At 40.5% G+C, this 18,169-nt stretch overlaps 1 protein-coding gene across 3 annotated transcripts in view; it reads left to right on the top strand.

The window, feature by feature from the left end:
• The window catches only part of AFF2 (ALF transcription elongation factor 2), a 339,134-nt gene that overhangs the window by 169,551 nt on the left and 151,414 nt on the right, over positions 1-18,169 (top strand). For all 3 annotated transcript variants that reach the window (XM_083876555.1, XM_083876554.1, XM_083876556.1), the window contains exon 4: positions 10,622-10,666. In XM_083876555.1, the coding sequence (XP_083732681.1) occupies positions 10,622-10,666 (45 nt within the window). The remainder of the gene's footprint in view (positions 1-10,621; positions 10,667-18,169) is intronic.

Here is an 18,169-nt window from a genome sequence, read left to right as displayed (position 1 = left end):
TGATGTGGGATATCATATCTGATTGTTTTCAAAAATATAAATATTTTTATTTACATTTTGTCATTGAAATTAGATGCAGACAGCTGTATTTGGGAGAGCCGGAGCTCAGTTCACCCTTCAGGAACACTGGGTTGCAAAGTGAGCAAAATGCAGGTTACAATATGTGGTACCTTAAGCACAAAAGCTTGATTTCAGTCAATTTGAAATTGATTTCCTGATATTTGACTGTGTCAACAATAGTTCACTTAAATATTTTTAAAGTTTAATTTGGGAATTTTTATTAGCTGAGAGTGTATAGAAAGACCATGTTTTTCTCACTGTTGAGGCAGTGCAAGAGGTCTCTTCAATTTACTTTTTGAAGCTACTGCAATTCAATTCCTAAGCTTATTTAATAAGATTGTGGTTAAGGAGCAAATACAGGTATTTGCAGAATGCATTTTTCTCTTATTTGAATACATACTTATGTAATTTTGTGTGATGATAATGTATAAATATAAATTGCTTCTCCAGACATCCCTGTTGAAAGGTCACTGAGCAAAAAAATGTGTAGCAACAGTAACAGGAATTTCTGTTGGGGAAAAAGGAGCAAATGTGGGCTCGGGACTGTGTGTCTCAGTGATGGGGACAGTGGGGACAGAGCCCCAGACCACCTTTGATCCATCCCAGCCCCACTTCTCCCCAGCCCTCCTCACATCAGGCACTGCTCCACAAGTGGAGTCTCAGCTTTGCTTTGCTTGTTTCAATAAGAAACACACACAGAGGACAGTGCAAATTGAAAATCAACCGTCGTGGCACGCTACACCAATTATCCAGTTCTGCTTGGTAATCCATTACAGATGATTCAATAAATGAGTGGTTGGTGTCCTGTTCAGCACTGGTAAATCTTTGGTTTATTTAATTCCTTGTTTTCTGTATGTGTGGGGGTGAGGGAGGGGTGTTGGGATTTTTTCCAGTTGGGTTTCCATCTCAAGGCAAAGAAACCACGGTCTCCACGTGGTCATGATGAGCTGGTGAGCAAGAGCTGGTGGGACTGTCCATATGTTGTAAAGATTAATTGGCATTCAGTCAGGCCCCATAAAGCAGGGCAAAGCCTCTGCTTTGCCTTCAGTTCATGTAGTGGGCACAGACAAAAGTCCATGTCTGACAGGTACCGTGTACTTTTTAGCAGGCTGATCCTCCCAGTTGCAAAACCCTTAGAGGAGTTTCAGAGGTTCAGGTGCTGCTTGATGTGGGGCAGTTGTAACACAGTCCTGTTTACTCTGCTGAGATCTGCCAAGCGGGGCCCAGGGGACCACTGAAACCACAGAATTATCTTTTATTTGTTGTATAGATTTTTCTGACCAAAAAAAAAAACCAAACCTGTAATACATCACCATCTTCACCCTTCAAGACGTTTGGTTTAATTGTGGTGCTGCCTGTGGTGGGTGCCAGGGGTGGCAGAGGCCAAGTGGCCCCACTGCAAACCATTATTTATAGAGGAACAAAGTGGTAATTTTGCAACTATCACAGCTCAAATATGGGGCCATTTCGCTGGTAATAAAACTATTACTCTGTAACTGTTTACTTATCAGGAGGCCATTATGTGATTGATGACCTGAAAATGGAGGTTATCTTTCAATTCATTTGAAATGCAAACTGACTAGAAAATCTATAGTTATTGTGTCGTATTTTTAAGCAAAATCAGGCACCTACATTGACTTCCTATTTACATTTCTTTGAGAAGAAAAATCACATAAAAGCTATCAAGAAACACATTTCACAGCAGGCAAATTAATTGGTTTTACTGTATTTGAATGGAGGGTTTGTCAAATAAAACATGCCATGACAGTTAATAGTGTCATTTAGAGGCAGAAAATTATTGGCTTATTTGTTATTGGATAAAAGGAAGGCAAACACTTTGTATTAGGAAGTTTTAATGTGTTTAAAATCCTCATTAGGGATTTATGGACATTCTTGCTTAGCATAGCGCCTCATTAATTTGAGGCTAAACAGTTACTTCTGTGTTTCAATTGCAATTTTTTTTCCCTTTTCTTTAATTAGATCTCGCATTAGAGTTTGGTCTCAACACCACTGGAGATGTAGAATTAATTAATGTGATTTATAAATCTAATGGAAGTGAGTTATTCTTAGATATCTTTTCATTTTAGTGAGCAGTTTAACTGCACACAGCGTAAGTGCACACAGATCTAAGAGATTTGGGGAGCTCAGGAAAAGTGTGCAACTTCTGCATTGAATACATTTAGCAGTGTCCCTTGGCATTAATAGATCAAAGCATTTTAATTAGAAATGTAACTAAAAGAGAGGCCATAAAGATCCCATTCAAAATCAGATTTTCCTTGTTCTAAGTTCTGTACTGTCCAGAAAGTGTTATTTAAGTCCCCTTTTGTAGATAACCATGACATTCAGTGGCAGTTGGGATAATTGTGTGTCTTACTATTTAATGAGCATAAGATCTGGCTCTTAATGTAGTCTGAGTTTGGATGCAATTACAATAAAAACATATTCAATAACTGTACTCCTTTGTATTAATAAAAGGAAAACAGCTTTTATTTCCTATAAGAATTTAATTTGTTTGATTGAAGTTTGTGTTAAAAATGCATCTGTGTAGACTAGTTATCCTAGCAGGTTGGTATTTAAACCCTAAGATATTTCAAAATATATATTTGTTTCCCTCAGATTAGAAACAAGTTTTGCCCTTTGAATTCTGGCCCTCAAAGACAGTCTGAGGTCATGACTTGCAGGTTGTGACTGTGGTGGAAGGATGTATGAAAGCAACTAATTTGCAAACAAGCTCTGAGCAATTAGTTTGGGTCCCAGAACGGGCCTTGCAGCTGTGGAATTGCTGTGCAAATTATACCCAGGAGTGCATTTTTCTGTGAGGACATTCATACCTGCTTTAAAAAGCAGAAGTGAAGCAGGTAACCAGCACAACCACCCAAGGTATCCAATGTTGGACAGCAGGGGTTCTGTCAGATGTAAACACACATTTCAGAAGGTTCCTCTGTAAAACCTCCAAAGAAGTGTTACAGCCTGAATTCACAGGGTTAAATAATGATAATCAGGTTACACTGATGCAACTTCACTGACATGAGTTTTAGTCCCCTGGCCAAGGCCACAGCCTGACCTGGTGACTTGGATACTATTTTAGCATGAATTTACCCAACTCCTGCCTGATCCTGCCCTTGTGCTGGCACACACACTGGGAACAGACACCACATTCCACTAATGTGGAATAGATTTAAAGGAGCTCCAATTCCAACTTATATTAAATTTAGACAGCTGTGTCAGTACAGTAAAGGGATTTTCCATGATTTCCAGGAGGTTCTACTCAAGGGGGTTACACTGAGAATAAATAGGGTGTCTCATTTTCATTCCCCTAGCTGGGGGCAAATGGGCTTGTAAGCCAAACTCCCTTCGTGCCTTTTATACTGCTTCATTGTCTTAGGAGAAGTTAAATTTCATTCACACTGGCAAAAGGAAGACAAGAAACAGACACTTGATCATTATTTCCGCCACACCACATCTCTCACCTCAGCGGAGGGTTGCACAGCCTGTTAGTCAGGCTTTGATGTTTCGAGTGGACAAGTGCACGGTGGCATTTTAGGTCAGGGCACCTTTTATATCATCACTTTAGTGAAAATTTATAAGGTAACATCTTCCAGAATAAGGTGAAAATGCCAAGTCACATAGGAAAATGTATTTTATGGAAGTAAATAAGGACTTGAAGTTATAAAGAGAAGGAGGAACAGAAAGAGAGAAAAAGAAATTTGACATTCCAAATTTCCTTGCTCTTCATCAGTATTAAAGGGTTGTAACAGCCTTTATGCAAGCCAGTGTTTTGGTCATAAATTAAGTACTGCAAAAACCACTTTTGTTGGGGCCTGACTTAATACTGACGTTATCAGACACTCTGGTATTATCATTATAGTGAGTTTCTAAAATACTACATTCAGAATATTCCGTAAGTAAAATGTGCAGCCTTACCTACATTAAGAAACTCTCAGGAGACCCTGAAGTGAGAGATCACTTTATCAGTCTTCTCTCTCTAATAGAGTTTGGCAATTTACTGCATGAAAATAGTGGTGAACCATTGAGTTTAAATTCAACATCAGCATATTGTGCTTTCATGGAGACTGTTTTCATGCTGATCAACACTGAAATGGTGGTGTTAAAAGAAAACACCGAAGAAATGAAGAAGGAAAAAAATGAACTAAATTCAACACATACTGAGAAGAAGAAGAAGAAAAGTATAATTGTCACATCCAGGTCAGTCTGGTTTAAAAGTTGCTGCAGCAGAACTAAATGCCAGTGAAAAAACATTGTCCTTGTAGTTGGGCTTGCTCAGACTGGTAAAAAAGGTCACTGTAAGCTGAGTTCTTTGTGGGGAGATGAAACTGAATCCCTTTCAGTGTGGGGTTAGTCACCCCTCCTGGTGTGACTGCGCAGGCTTGTCTGGCTCTTGGTGGCTGGAGAGGAGCACACACGAGTCACTGGCTTTTGTATGAAACTAAAGGTACCCATTGGGCAGCTTTGGCTTCTGAACTAGAGACCTTTTGGGAAGGTCAGTAAAATCAGTGTCAGACTGATTGATTCAGTCACATTTTGGAGCACACTAGTAAGGTGTTTTTCCTAGCTAAGGTGCTTTACCTGGGGGAAAAGGCATAAACTTCTTTAGCCACCTTTGGAAGAGCAGCTCTGTCTGCAGGCCAGGCTGCCTGAGCTTAACAAATGAATGAACTCACTCCTTAAAACTCTTTTGTGCTTTCGCGTTCTCCAATAAATGCATATTTTACACAGCTTCTGCAGTATTTGTATTGAAGGAGAACAGAGGAGCAGCTTTCTGTATTTTGTTTTAGGCAATAGTTTTTCTTTCTCTCCTAATTTTTTATATATGTGAAAAGTATATATTTCCACAGACATTTTAATAAGCCCCATGAGATATTTCTGGGGTAAAAATAATGGGAAATGTAGTCTTCTCATGGTATTTTGGTTCCAGGATGGTAGAGGCACTAAAAGAAAACAGTGGATATGCATTATTTAGGACCCACAAATGGCTCCCTTGAAAATGAATAAGCCTGTGAAAAACACATACATATATTTGAATACCAGGGGAGCAATTTTGGGTTTGTTTGGGGTTTTTTTTAATACCACCATGTTTGACTTCATTCAGTTTCCTCCAAAATGCAAACATACAGCCCTAAAGTATGTGATATCTCCACAAATATCAAATGCACCATAAAAACCCTACTATCAGGTTGCAATATTCATTCCTTGCTCTTTTGGTGCTTCCATTCTAACACATTTGCACTAAGGTTAGTAAGGAAGAGCCAAGAGCCTCCCAGCTAGTGAGATCAGTTGGCATCTATTCCAGGTGTCTTGGATGGAGTGACACTTTTTGGACAAAGTATTGAGAAAGGAAGCAGGATCACAAGCTATGAAACAATCCAGGGAGGTTTGAGCAGTGGGCTCTGAGCAGCGGCGTGAGCTTTGCTTGAAGTAAATATGGAACAATCTTCTCAGGAGGAGAAATGTGTGCTCAGATGGCAGCTGGAGATGTTGGGAGCCACCAAAGTGGAGAATTGAAGCCTGAGTGTGCAGAAAAATACTGATGGCAGTGAAAGGAGAGGTGGTGTGGGAAGGACATTGGGTGCATGTTCTCAGATTCGTAATGAGCGCATTGCAACAACTGCACCATGGGTTCATACAGGTTGGAAGGATGTTCAAAGATCACCTAGTGTGTTGTATCTGGAGATTCTGCTATTCTTAGTACTTCCCCATCCATTTCCCACTTGTATTAATCAGAAAAAAAAAAAAAAAAAAAAAAAAAAAGAGAAAACCCAAGCACTCTCTGTTAATGGGAAGCCTGGCAGGAGCTGAAGGCACTCAGAGGACGAGGCTTCCGCCGACTGTCCTCATTTTGCTGTTTCTGGTTTTCCTAAGTGTTTTCCTCTTATCACTGTGTGGTGCACACTGGAAATGATCAATCAAGGCTCATGCACAGGATCTTTTCATGCTGGCAAGTGAAAAATCAATTTGTGTTCGAAGGAGTAAACAGTAGCATGAGCTTTATTTCCCCAGAGTCAAAATGGATTCCTTGATAAAGGAGATGACAAGGAAAGCTGAGCTCTTGATGTATAAGCACATAGGTGCTCATGTGCAAGAAATGAGTGGGCTCCTACATTTGTTTTACATGCTACGCTTAGCTTTTCAATGAAACAAAGATAGGAAGAAGAGATTACTTGTTGTATGCCAATTGTGCGTCAATAAAACCGGGGGGATTGTTCATGAACAGTTTATACAGATGAAAATGTAGTCGGTCAGTTCTGGCAAAGACATTATTCATGGTGTATTTCTGCTTTATGGCACTACATTTGAATTTTCAGAACTGTTCTCACGAGTCTGTTGGAAAATTGTGTTGCTAACATTTCTGAGAAGTGTCTGCTGTTGGATGTAAATTACAGGGGAAAGAGTCTTTATATGATATTTCTGTGCCACGAAAACAAAATCTGATCTCATGCAGGTTATAAATTGTCCAGGAGGTAAGAGTAGTCAAGGAACTGTAGGATGAATAAATGGAAGGTTAGACCAACGTGACTCATCAGATATTGTAACCATTCACCCAATGTCATTTGATCTGTATAACATTAAAGGCTACTATTCCCTCATGCTTAGATTTCTGCCCTCCTTCCCTCCCTTTAAAGTTCAGCACTGAGCCACCCAAGCCATACATTAAACCCTTTGGTTCCACATCATTTAAGCTCTCTCCTCTCTCCTCTGAGACCGAAAAGTGAAGAAAGCTGTAGAATACTGGCTTGTATTAGGTGGAATATTTTGACCATCTGACCTTTCCTTTTTTTCTTTTGTCTTCTTTATTTTTTTCTTCTTTTTTTTTCTTTTTTTTTTTTTTTTTTTTGCAAGCAATATTTAAAAGTAAACATGAAGTGAGTGTTTTGATGCAGAAGAGGTTTGCCAGATTAAAAGGAAATTGGAAGATGAGTTCAGTGTAGCATGTAGCTGTTGTGAAATCTTGCTTTGATTGAAGTTTATTACCTCAGGACGTCTGTCTGCAGCTTGTGCAGCATTCACTGTTCTGCAGTCTGGAGTCTGTGGATGCACTGCTGGCTGAGAGAAGAGCTCATGATGTGAATTGCAACCCCTCAGTCTTGCAGAAGCCAAATTCCTGGAATCTGTCCTTTCAGTTGAGTTAGACCGTGCTGCTCATAAAGGAAGAAAAGCACCCAAAGCATGCACAAGTGCAAGCTGTGCCCTCCTTTTTAGACTCTGATTAGTGATGAAAGCTGACAAGGAGAGAGAAGGGGGTGGATAATTACATAATGGGTCCTAAAATGCTTAATTTTTATTAGATTAGGAAAGTAGTAGTATGGGATGAATGTCCAGCCTTGACTAAACTACAGAAGGAACGTGGCAGTTTATAAATGATAATTCTAGTAACAATTTGTTATAGTGCTAGCACTTGAGAAAGTGATGAATATTGTATCTGCTCTGTTTCATTCTGTCCCCATGAATCTGTGCCTGGATGCCATGGTGTGCCATGTGGGGCTGCTCACACTTGTTAGCTGAGCGCGGGTGTTTATGGACAATTAAACTCGCAATTTTTAATTCACACTTTGAAAGGTTGAGAGGTTGTTTTTCCTTTTTTTTTTTACTTTTTTTTTTTCTAGACAGGCTAAATTTCTAATAGATCTCTGCCTTTCAAGTCTCTTAGAATGTGCAACTGCAGCATGAATTGAGAAAATTGTCTCATTTCTTTAGAAATCCATTAATAGTAATGTACTGAAAGACTCTTACATTGATCTTCTCTCTGATAGCCATGTTGTAATAATTATTCTTTTAATGTTTGCATCAATCTAAATGTTTTCCTCTTTGTGCTCGCTCCTACTTGGATCTCCCTATATGACAATCATAGCACTTTGACATCTTGCATTACTTTAATACCAGTGATTCAAAACAAAGCTGTGCCAAGGGGAACAAAAGTTCTGTCAAGCCATTAAAATCTTCTTTGCCATTAACACAATTAAATTGATGCATGAGCATTTAAAGTTATTAGCAAGTGCTGCCAGCAGAAGCTGGTTACAATTGCATAATATATAGTGGGCTGTATTAAAGTAAAATGGTATGTTTATTGTTATTATCATCATTAGTTCTGGAGTAACATAAACTTAAACAGGGCTGTGAATTGGGAGAGAACTGTGAGACAACCAAGAACATGCCCTGTCCTGTATTAATAGTGAGGGGCACAGTCATCATTTTTCTAATCAAAGAAATACACGTGGTACCTTGGCTAACCATTACAGCTGGCATCTGTAATGGCAGAGAAGGGTGTTAAATAAAGAGCTTCTGTCCTCTGCTGCTCTCACTCTGCCCAGTCAGACTCCCTCAGCTGGATTTTGGGCTGCTCCTGTCTCTGCGGTGAGAAATTTTGTGGTTGATGTCTTCACTCTAAGCTTATTGGAAAACTGTTTTGTATTCTCATATTCCAATATATTCGTTTCTCAATGAAAAAAAAAAAAAACCAAAAATGAGGCATGTGTCAGAGACACGTGTTCTGTCCCAGTGCACAGGGCACTAATAATACCTCTATTTGCTAACCTTGCTGACCTGTAAATGAGGATTAACCATATTCCTCACTGGATGGGGAGCTGGTATGAGGGATGGAAATCGCAGATGAGCAGAGAACTTAAAAGTATTGAGAGAGAAAAAAAAGTAATTTAAGTGAAAAAGTAGGAAGATGAAGGAAGTGCCATCAAGCCCAAGTCCTGTGCTGTAAGGGTGGGCTGCATGCCTGTTGCAGTTCATGTTGACCACCCCCTGGCAGTTCTCAGCCAGGCTTCTGAGGTGATTTGAGCTGAGTAGAAACTGGAGACAAAAGGTAAGGCTCTTTTTTTGGCTGTTTAACAGTTTTAAGGTGATATTGTGGAAAATTATAATCTATAATAGATAAAAATCACTAATACCCCCGTGGTGTATCATATTCACTTGGGTAATCCTCTACCAAGATACTGATGAACTGTTGGGAACTCTGAGAACAGTGATGAAATAAGCCAAAGGGGAGGAAAATCTTGTTTATCAGGAAAGAAGGTAAAAGTTGAACATACAGCATTTGAGAAAAGTGGAGTATAATCCTGCATGTCTGTGTATGGAGTAAATGGGAAGTAATGAATTACTTCTAGGAGTGGGAAGAGCTCTATAGAAAAATTGAAGCAACACTGGAAACAAAATTTTAACCATTATAAAGAAAGTACCAAGTAGTTTACAACACTCCATATTTTTTTAAGGGAAGGAATGGGAAACTCATTTCCCTACAGTTTTTGGGTCAGACTAGCCATAGTACTAGAAGATATGGGGGAAATCTGCTACATTAGCAGAGCATGAGCTTGGGGATCTAAGAGGTCTCTGTGGTCTTTGACTCCTGTAGCTGTGTGGATTTATTCCTGGAGCTTAGTGCTGGCTGAAATGCAGGCAGGAGGCCATGGGCAGTGCTTTTGGTCAAGCTCTGTAGCAGATTAGGATGACAGGGGTTAACTTTAGTCATGACTGTCTTTCACCAAAGTAGTTACTAAGGGCAATAAGGTAGAAGAATCAGGCAGAAAAAAAAAATCTCACTGAATATTTATGGCACAAAGGATTTACCTGTGCTTTGGTACCTTCCTGAATATTCTCTTCCTCTCCTGCTTTACCCCATGGTAAGAGCCCACCACAGCTGTCTGCAAGTGCCACAGAGTGGCTGTACATACAGGTTACATCTGCCTGTTGTTTCTGTATTTGTTCACAGCATTTAAAGGGTTTTGTGCTCTTTTGTGTCCTTAGAATGAGGGATTGTGGCAAATGCTGTAAGTACCATTTAACAAGTATTTTCAACGGGAATATATTAGCAGCATCACTGTGTGTATGCAGGAGTGTGGCTGGGTGCAGAGATAAATGGAATCTTTCTGAGGGGAGAAGGAGCAGCTGCCAGGCCTCTGGAGGTGGATTCCCTGTGTGCTGTGCAGGCTGCAGAGGACACTGAACCTGCAACAGGCTGATGGAGTGAGGGACAACAAAATCAGCAAGCCACCCTTATAGCCCAACCAGTATTTTACTACAGTATATATTTAAGAGCTGTCTGGGCTGTTAGCCTATTAAGCTGTAGGATAAGATGGTTGATGATAACAGCTTTCTCCTGTTATCACCTCTGTCCTTCCCTGCAGCCTGTGGCAAGTTAAACCAAACCTCGCCCTCTCTCTGAAGGCTGCCCATAGGAGTAACAGTGGGATCTTCTTCAAAGAGGGCTGCCCATAGGAGTAACAGTGGGATCTTCTTCAATTACAGAAGTTTCAGGCAATTCCACTGCCAGTTCTCAGCTGTGAGGAAATCAGAGTACTTCATTGCTTCAAAAGTGTCCTTAGGAACACAAAGCAGTGTGGAAGAAAAAAACAACCTTTGACAAAATGGGTCCTGCTGATGATTTATGTTGATTTGAACTGGAAGATTTGGTAGGCAGCGAGCATGGATACAGCAGTCTTCAAACAGAGGCAGTTGCTTGTTAGCTGCTCACCTGTGTGCTTGAACTTTGCATCCAGCACCTGACTAAACATTTCTTTTTTTTTTTCTTTAAACCTAGGTTGCCCTTCCCAATGACTCCAGCTGTGTGGAAGAAATACTGCGGGTAAGTAATGCCCTTTGCTTTTTTCTCTCCTGTATAATTGCAGTGCTGTTATTTTCATCTTCCAAGGAGCGGATTTATATGGCTGTCTTTAACACTGTGGTTAAATAATAACATGTCAGTGGGTCTGTATTAAGAGACACAGACAGGGGGTAGGCCCAGGGTGCTCCTTAGTGAGATCAGTTCACCTAATACTCTGCATCTGCCAGCTTGTTTCAGTCAGGATTTACACATGTTCCTGTTCTTTTCAAGCTCTCTGAGTCTATCCAGGACACATTTCTCTCCTGCCCCGAGGTGCAGTTGCCTTAATTCTTCTACTCACAAACTGACCTACAGTCTTTCCTCTTTCCTCTAGACTACAATTGCTCATCATTCATAGTTTTGTTAAAGACTTACAGACGTGTTTTCTTTCTGTGATCTTCGGTCAGTGGTTGAACACAGAAAATTCCTACTCCAAACTGAGAATGGCTTGATTGCAAGAAGATTATGTAATAAGAAAAAAGGGAGTGTGCACAAGTTCTATGTCTTACTCTAAGTGTAAGATGGGCTTTTCCTCAGACACCCCAACTTTGGGGTTCCCTGTTGGCAGTGAGATTTGCAACCCACCAGTCCCTTTCTCTAGGTTTTTGTCCTTATGGGTTGAGTCTCCTCCCTGGGATTGCCAGCCACCCAGCTGGTTTTTGGTGTAGAAGGGATAAAATTTCAGTGGCAATTTGTGCCAGCCATGTTTTTGTTACTGGGCAGCGATGCTGCAGACTTACCCAGACCTGAACTCATGTGTAACAGTCGTGCCAGCTTGGTTTCAGCAGAAATTTGCACTTTGAGAACGTGGATTTAAGTTTGCAGCCCTGCAAGTTTTTTAAGTTTTTGTCCTTTCGAGGCCATTTACGTAGGCTCTGATGAACTTTTGGGAACGTGGATCTCAGCTCCCTCATTGCAGCTTCTCTCAGTAAAAACACCAGATTATTCACATTTCTGTCCTGCCAGGGATGTTACAGAGATAAACACAAAGGATTCCAAGACAGTCAAGCCCCAAAGGTAGATGAATGGGTTGTAATTGTGCATTTTGCCCAACCAAACCATTGGCAACCCCTGGCAGTTTCTGCTCTGGGCTATGTCTGCTGGGGCAGGATGCTCTGCCTGGAACTTGCCCTTGGACCAACAAAGTTTTCATTTTTTTCTGTTTTTGATTTGCCTTTTTTTTTTTTTTTAATTGGGGAATTAAATTATTTAATTCAGTTCCATCCCTCAGAAAGACACAGTAACTCTCGAGGGTTTCTTTGCTAGACCTTACCAGGAAGAGGTACTTCTGCAAAGATCTGTGACCTCTGGTTTTACACAGCTCTTTTTTTCAAACTGAATTTGATTAATGGTTTCTGTAATTGTAGAGGTTTGTAATTTCTAATCTGTCTTCTTTTTTTTTTTTTTTTCTTTCCCATCTTGGAGAAAAAAATGTTTAATTGAATTTATATTCTAAAATTTTCAACTGAGTGAGGGGAAAGGTCTTGACTCCTTTCAAACCCCTGAGCCTTCAGAGACAAAATTTCACAGTCCTTTAGATTTCCTGAAACACTTAGCTACTTATGTCATCTTGTGTAAATGCTTGAAGGACTGCTCCCAATACTACAGCCAAAGGTTAATGGCAGACCAGTCTCCTGTTGATTTTACTTTTCTAACCAGGGTGGCTGAGAAGGCTGTGAGAAATAATAATAAATAATAATAGTAATAATCATCACCATCTCTTATACAACTAAGGCTGAACAGTAATGATAGTACAGATTGTATTTTATACAGGTTGCTAATACCAAACTGAAAAAAAAAAGGTGAACACCTGATGGTCTACACTTTTTTCTGTTCCAAAATATGTTTGGGGTTTTTTTTCCAACAAATGAAAGTGTGGATAATATGGAAGACAGCCAATTAAAAGTATGTGTGTGTAATTCACATTTTATTAATACGGATGTAAATTAAGTTGTCACTTGCTCTGCGCATCCATTGAAAAATGAGTTCATTGCAATGTTGTGATCCAAAGTGCAGATGGGTCAGGCAGAGCTGACATTTAAAACCAGTCTCCAGAGCTGTTCCTTGTGTCACTTGTAGCAGTGCTTTACATCAGTGTGCCTTGCTGTCACTGCCTGTGATGTGAAGTGTGTGCTGGCCCAGGAGGAGGTGTGCAGGGGACACTGAGGGTGAGCAGGCAGTGATCTTTCTCCTGTCTGTGGAGAGCACACAAGGCACCTTCCCCAGCCTTGCTTTACCCCTGGCTCAAGAGTTGATAAGCACACAACACTGCAAGGGAGAGAAAGGAATTTATTTTTTTTAACCTAGCTGTTCTGGAGGACTCAGGGTGTAAATTGGAAGTTTGGGCTGGGTGTTTGGGTAATTAGTGGGACATAATCAGGCAGCAGGCAGGCCCTGGGCTGTGCACTGCAGCTTTCCTGGCTGTGCCCTGACCACCTGGGCAGGCACTGCTGTCTGCAAACCCGTCCCTGCTTAGAGGAACAAAAGAATTCTTGTATGTCCATATTCACTGTAGGAAGGCACCAAGTAACTAGGTGGACTTCTGGTGGCGTGTGGACAGCTGTGATACTAATTAGAGGCTTTCTAGTCGGGGAGCAAAACAGATCCCAAATATAGTTCAGATTGTAATAAAAGTGTAAAAATGGCTGGAGTTAAATGAGCAAAGTCTGTGATTTGTGTAGTTGTCTTCTGATGACTAGCTCCTCTCTAATGACATGGGAGAATATGTAAATTGATCAGCAGGTGAAAATGCCCTTGACTCTGCAAATCATGTGTAGGATTACCTTCCTCATGCCAATTGAAAGCTCTAGCAGATTTAATATGTCTCACCCAGAGCTGAAGTGAGCTGTTCACATAGCAAAATTAGGCTGTAACAGATACAGCCCATTATTTGCCCCTCAGTAATTGTTTTCTCTTCTAAAATACAAACAACATTGAAGAATGATGCTAAACCCAATTACAACAATTGTAATTTGAAAAATACAGGTATGCTGTCCAGTGTGGTTACAAATGCACTTAGTAGCTGACGGGTAGTTTAAATATTTTCATGTGGAGTCTGGGGGCTTGCTGGGGAGGACATGATGTGAATTTAAAATGATTACCCAGACGTCATTGGACAAGTGAATAACGAGCTGACTGGCCTAGTAAATCATGTGAACCTGTCAAATGTGGGAACACATTGGGGAGGAGATGATGTCAAGTAACAGTAACTTAGCAACCTGGCATTTAGCTGTCCAGAGAATGAGTAAGAGTAGCCACTTTTAAATAGCTGAGTAAATAAATGAATCCCTATACGTCTTAGGTGTGCTATAAAAATAGCCCAGCACCGTATGTTTTGTGTCAAGCTGCTTCTTTCTCCTGGATAAGGTGATTTATTATTTCTATTGAAATGAAAAAATGGATTGAAAAGTTAACCCGCGTGTAAACGTGGATCTGTGGCCTTTGTCCCTGCTCTGGTGTGCAGCTTTTGAAAGCATGCAAGGAACGGGTAATAACCTGCTTTGAGAGCTGGTTTTTTTTTCCTTCAGACTTTGCTTATGTACACAAAGAATTGGATGGATAAAAACAATTAATTTCTTAGCAATTTCTAAGCCATTGTGTTTTCGAGCTTTTTATCAGCATTTTCTCAATGGAGGCAGAACCAGTTTCTGCTCTCACACCAATATAAATCAAGGGGTAATTCCACTGACCTCTGATCTCATTTGAGTTCATTGAATTCTTCTTCCTCCCACACTGGTATAAATTGGCAGCAGCTCCACTTAGGTTGCTGCTGCTGTTATAAAATAAAAAGGAGTTACCTCTGCATTACTTTAGCTATACAAAAAAGCAGAGACCAGTTCTTTGCTCTGATGACTCTCAAGATGTGGTCTCACGCCAGAAAATGGAGATGCTGAATATTTCCATGAGAATAGCTCCTTCCTGGTTTGGTAGGTGATCAGGTCAGTTCTGGTCTCAGCATCACCACAAACATTATCACCACAAGCATTCAGCAACAATTCCAGGAAGGTTGAAGGGAGCCTTTTCCCAGCTTTTTGTGCACTGTCCAGTATACACACACAACGGGTGAGATCAATAGCTGGAGTCATTTGAGGACAGCCTGGTGTCAGCTTGGAGTGCAAAAGGCTCTTTGGGAGCTGGAAAAGGCAGTCTTAGGTCTTCCCACCCTGTAAGCTGTCAGATCTATAATTTTGGTGAGTTTTGGTGAAAAAAGGCACAACTCGGTTTTGCTTGTTCAGAAATATTTGGCGAAGTGTTTGAAACAACTATTAGTTTAGCTGCTCTCGCATTTCCTTCTGCCAGAAATCCTGGAAGCAAGGAATGAGCCCTACTGTGAGAGACAAAGTATGGGTTAGTTCTGTATTGCAAAATTGGATAAGGAGTGAAAGCTGAGTCTTCCTGTTGGATTATACTCTTTTTGATCTAGAGATGGGGTAACTGGGAGTTGTTTTGAAAACTTTTAATCCACTTTTTCATTTCTAAGTCAGCATTTCTTATCTCAAAGTTTACATACAGATACATATTATGTGAGCCTTCTGTCAAGCTTTAAGAATTCTCTACAAACCCATGGCCCACATCTTCCCAACCTGGAGCACACCCTTGGCCCCCACGTGCTGCACCTGACCATGAACAGGATTACCCAAATTTTTGGCCATTCACCCTTTACAGTGACAACATTATGGTGAGCAAAGCACCTCAGGAGCACCATCCCAAATCTGCCTGCATTAACTTGAGGGTGCAGTCATGTCTAAAGCTCAGAGCTGACTTCAGGCTGACAGAGGAGGAAGCGGGCGAGTCGATGCCAAGCGTTTTGTGGGTCCCCGTTGCACAGGCTGCATGTGAGGGGAGTGATGCACTTGTGGTGCAGATCTGTAGTATAAATCTGCTTTGTGCTGGCAGCTGAAGGCAAGGCAGGCTGTGTGTGCTGCTGGGGAGGTGACGGGGAGGAAAGGTTGACTGTCTGATCTGACAAATGCGCGTGGGTGTGCAGAGTTTCCTGTATTCGAAAGCTGGCGTTCTGCACCTGCCTGTTACAGGGATAAATGCCTCTTCAAGATGTAATGCAGCAAAAGATTAGACCTTTGTCAGGACAGACAAGCAAGGTCTGATTCCAGCTTGCAGGCACATTTATCAAATAAAGGCTTTATTTTCATAGCAGTATTAAATAAATTATTTAGCGAAGAACTTTGAAATGTAAAATCTGATCATTATGTGGGTCTATTGCAGTCTGTCTACACTGTAACAATAAAAAAGATTACAAAAGGTTTTCAGAAAAAGAGAGAGAGATTGCTGTGCACCTATTTCAAACTCACTATTCAATACTGTTTTCTTATCTCCTTTACCATAATATTTTAACACATATTTTTGCACTGCCAAATTGAAATATTGCTGATTTCAGTAGTATTAAATAATTCTGCCATCATTGCCAGATTTACCATTGCTGCTAAAACTACTGTAAAGTGAGCTGACATCACGAGAGTTTGGGCATGTGTTGCTGCTCCTGAAGAGAAACAAAGTACTCCCATGATAAATGATAAGTGAATGACTGCCAGGGAAGGAGTGAAGTTTGTTTTCCAAGCTCTTCAGCATCTCTTTTGCACCAAAACAACAGTTTGTAGTTCCTCTCCCTCACTGAAAGTCAGCTCAGAAACAGTTCACTGTGCATTGCAATGTTACATGCTCAGCATCCTCACTCTGATTAAGTACTCTGTTATGATAAAAATAATTACTTTTTATGAGACTATACAAAGTAATTGTTTTCAAACCAATTCAAAAAAGAAAGTAATTGAAGCAAAGTTATTCTCTTAGAGAAAAAGATACTTTTACAACTCTGGTGGAAGATCAGATGCACTCCCTACAGAATTTTAAAACATTGGTTATTTTATATACTTCTTTTTCAAATACCACTAAGTTTTGCAGTTCCAGAAATAAGTGAACGAGATGAAAAATGTGGGAAAACAATTCGGTGGAGTCTTGTAGTTGTGTGGAGAATGTCATAAAAATAAGATTTCTACTCCTGATTTGGAGACCCGTGGGACCTGAATTCCCATCCTTTTTCATCCTTGTATATAAAGAGTAACTTCCTTATCTTGGAGTGAAAGTGTGAAAGAAAACAGACCCAAGGAATCTGGCATGTCAGATCCACTCTGACCTTTTGTGTGCTCCCATGAACACAAAAAGGCCCAAAGTGCTGAGCTGGATGGAAAACTTTAAACACTACTGGAGTGTTACAGTGTTTGGTTCTAGCTCTACCAGGTATCTTCTCCTAAGGACTTTGTGGGCTGCATGAATTCATGTTGTATAAAAATATGATTAATAACTCCAGAGGCTGTTGTGTGTCTGTCCTGGAATGCTGCTGCTGATACCAAATGACAGTCTGCAGTGTGGCCAAGCAGAAGAGCCATCTGAAGCTCCCATACTCCACTCACCCAGCTTACTGACAGAGCATTAAGCAAAAAAAAATCTAGTCCTGTTTTGAGATACACGTATTAGACTCTTTCTCTGGCCTCAGATTAATCATTTTTGTTATTTCATCTTGTCCCGTCAGAGTGAAACACGGTAAATATGGGCACTGAGTGTTTAAACTGCTAGCAATGTTACCTTTCATTTGAATAGATTAATAATGTGTACCCTACATAACAAATTGCTTTCGGCACAGAATGAGGACATGGAAAACATATTAAAATTGTGTTAGGCTTTCTGAAATGAATGCATGCTTTAGAAACAATTCTGCTTTGAAATGTCTGTAACGTCTTCTGTGGCTCTTTCTCTCACAAATGGGAAGAGCTCTGTTTTTGCAGCCCTGAGGGCAAGTGTAGTAGCATGGTTTAAATCCTGGTAGAAAGCTTCCCCATAAGTCAGCACTGCTGAGGAGGCTCGTGGGATCCATGAAGGATAAGTTAGCCTAATCACAATTAGTCAAGAGAAGCAGACTAGGAAAAGGCTGGGACACTTGCAGTGTCCAAGGGAAGACTGGACCGGGAGATGTAACTAAACAAACCTTCAGTTTCAAGAGCTTACATTTTTGAAATTCTCCTCTGAAGTTTCTGGCCATGACAATCAAGAAATAGTTGATGCTCAGAAGAAACATAAGTAAGGAAAGCACTAGAGAAATTTAAGTGATGGGTCAAATAGACACCAGGTACTTGAGGCATGCTCAGTTTCCCCCTTTATGTTTTATCTGCACCTGCATGTTGCAACTTCTGATGCTTTACTGTTTTGAGCTCCTTGAAGAAAAGTAGAGGACAGGACAAAGTTGACACCCGGAGCAAAACTGATGTTTCAGCTTTGAATCTCATGGTTGGGCTGGGAGGAGATGGGTGGAAATGTTCTGTTACAGCAGATCCCAGGAATGCTTGTTGCCATTTTCATAATACACTGTGGTCTGAGTTTAACCGAGGCCACTCCCAATTTCTTCTTAAGGCAAGAATACAGACACCAACTGATGCATGGACCAAAACTTACTTTATTTCCTCCTGAGAGACCCTT

Source organism: Zosterops lateralis (assembly GCF_965231275.1).
Source record: "Zosterops lateralis genome assembly, chromosome: 21".
Taxonomy (NCBI): domain Eukaryota; kingdom Metazoa; phylum Chordata; class Aves; order Passeriformes; family Zosteropidae; genus Zosterops; species Zosterops lateralis.
This window is presented reverse-complemented; position numbering and strand designations above follow the sequence as displayed.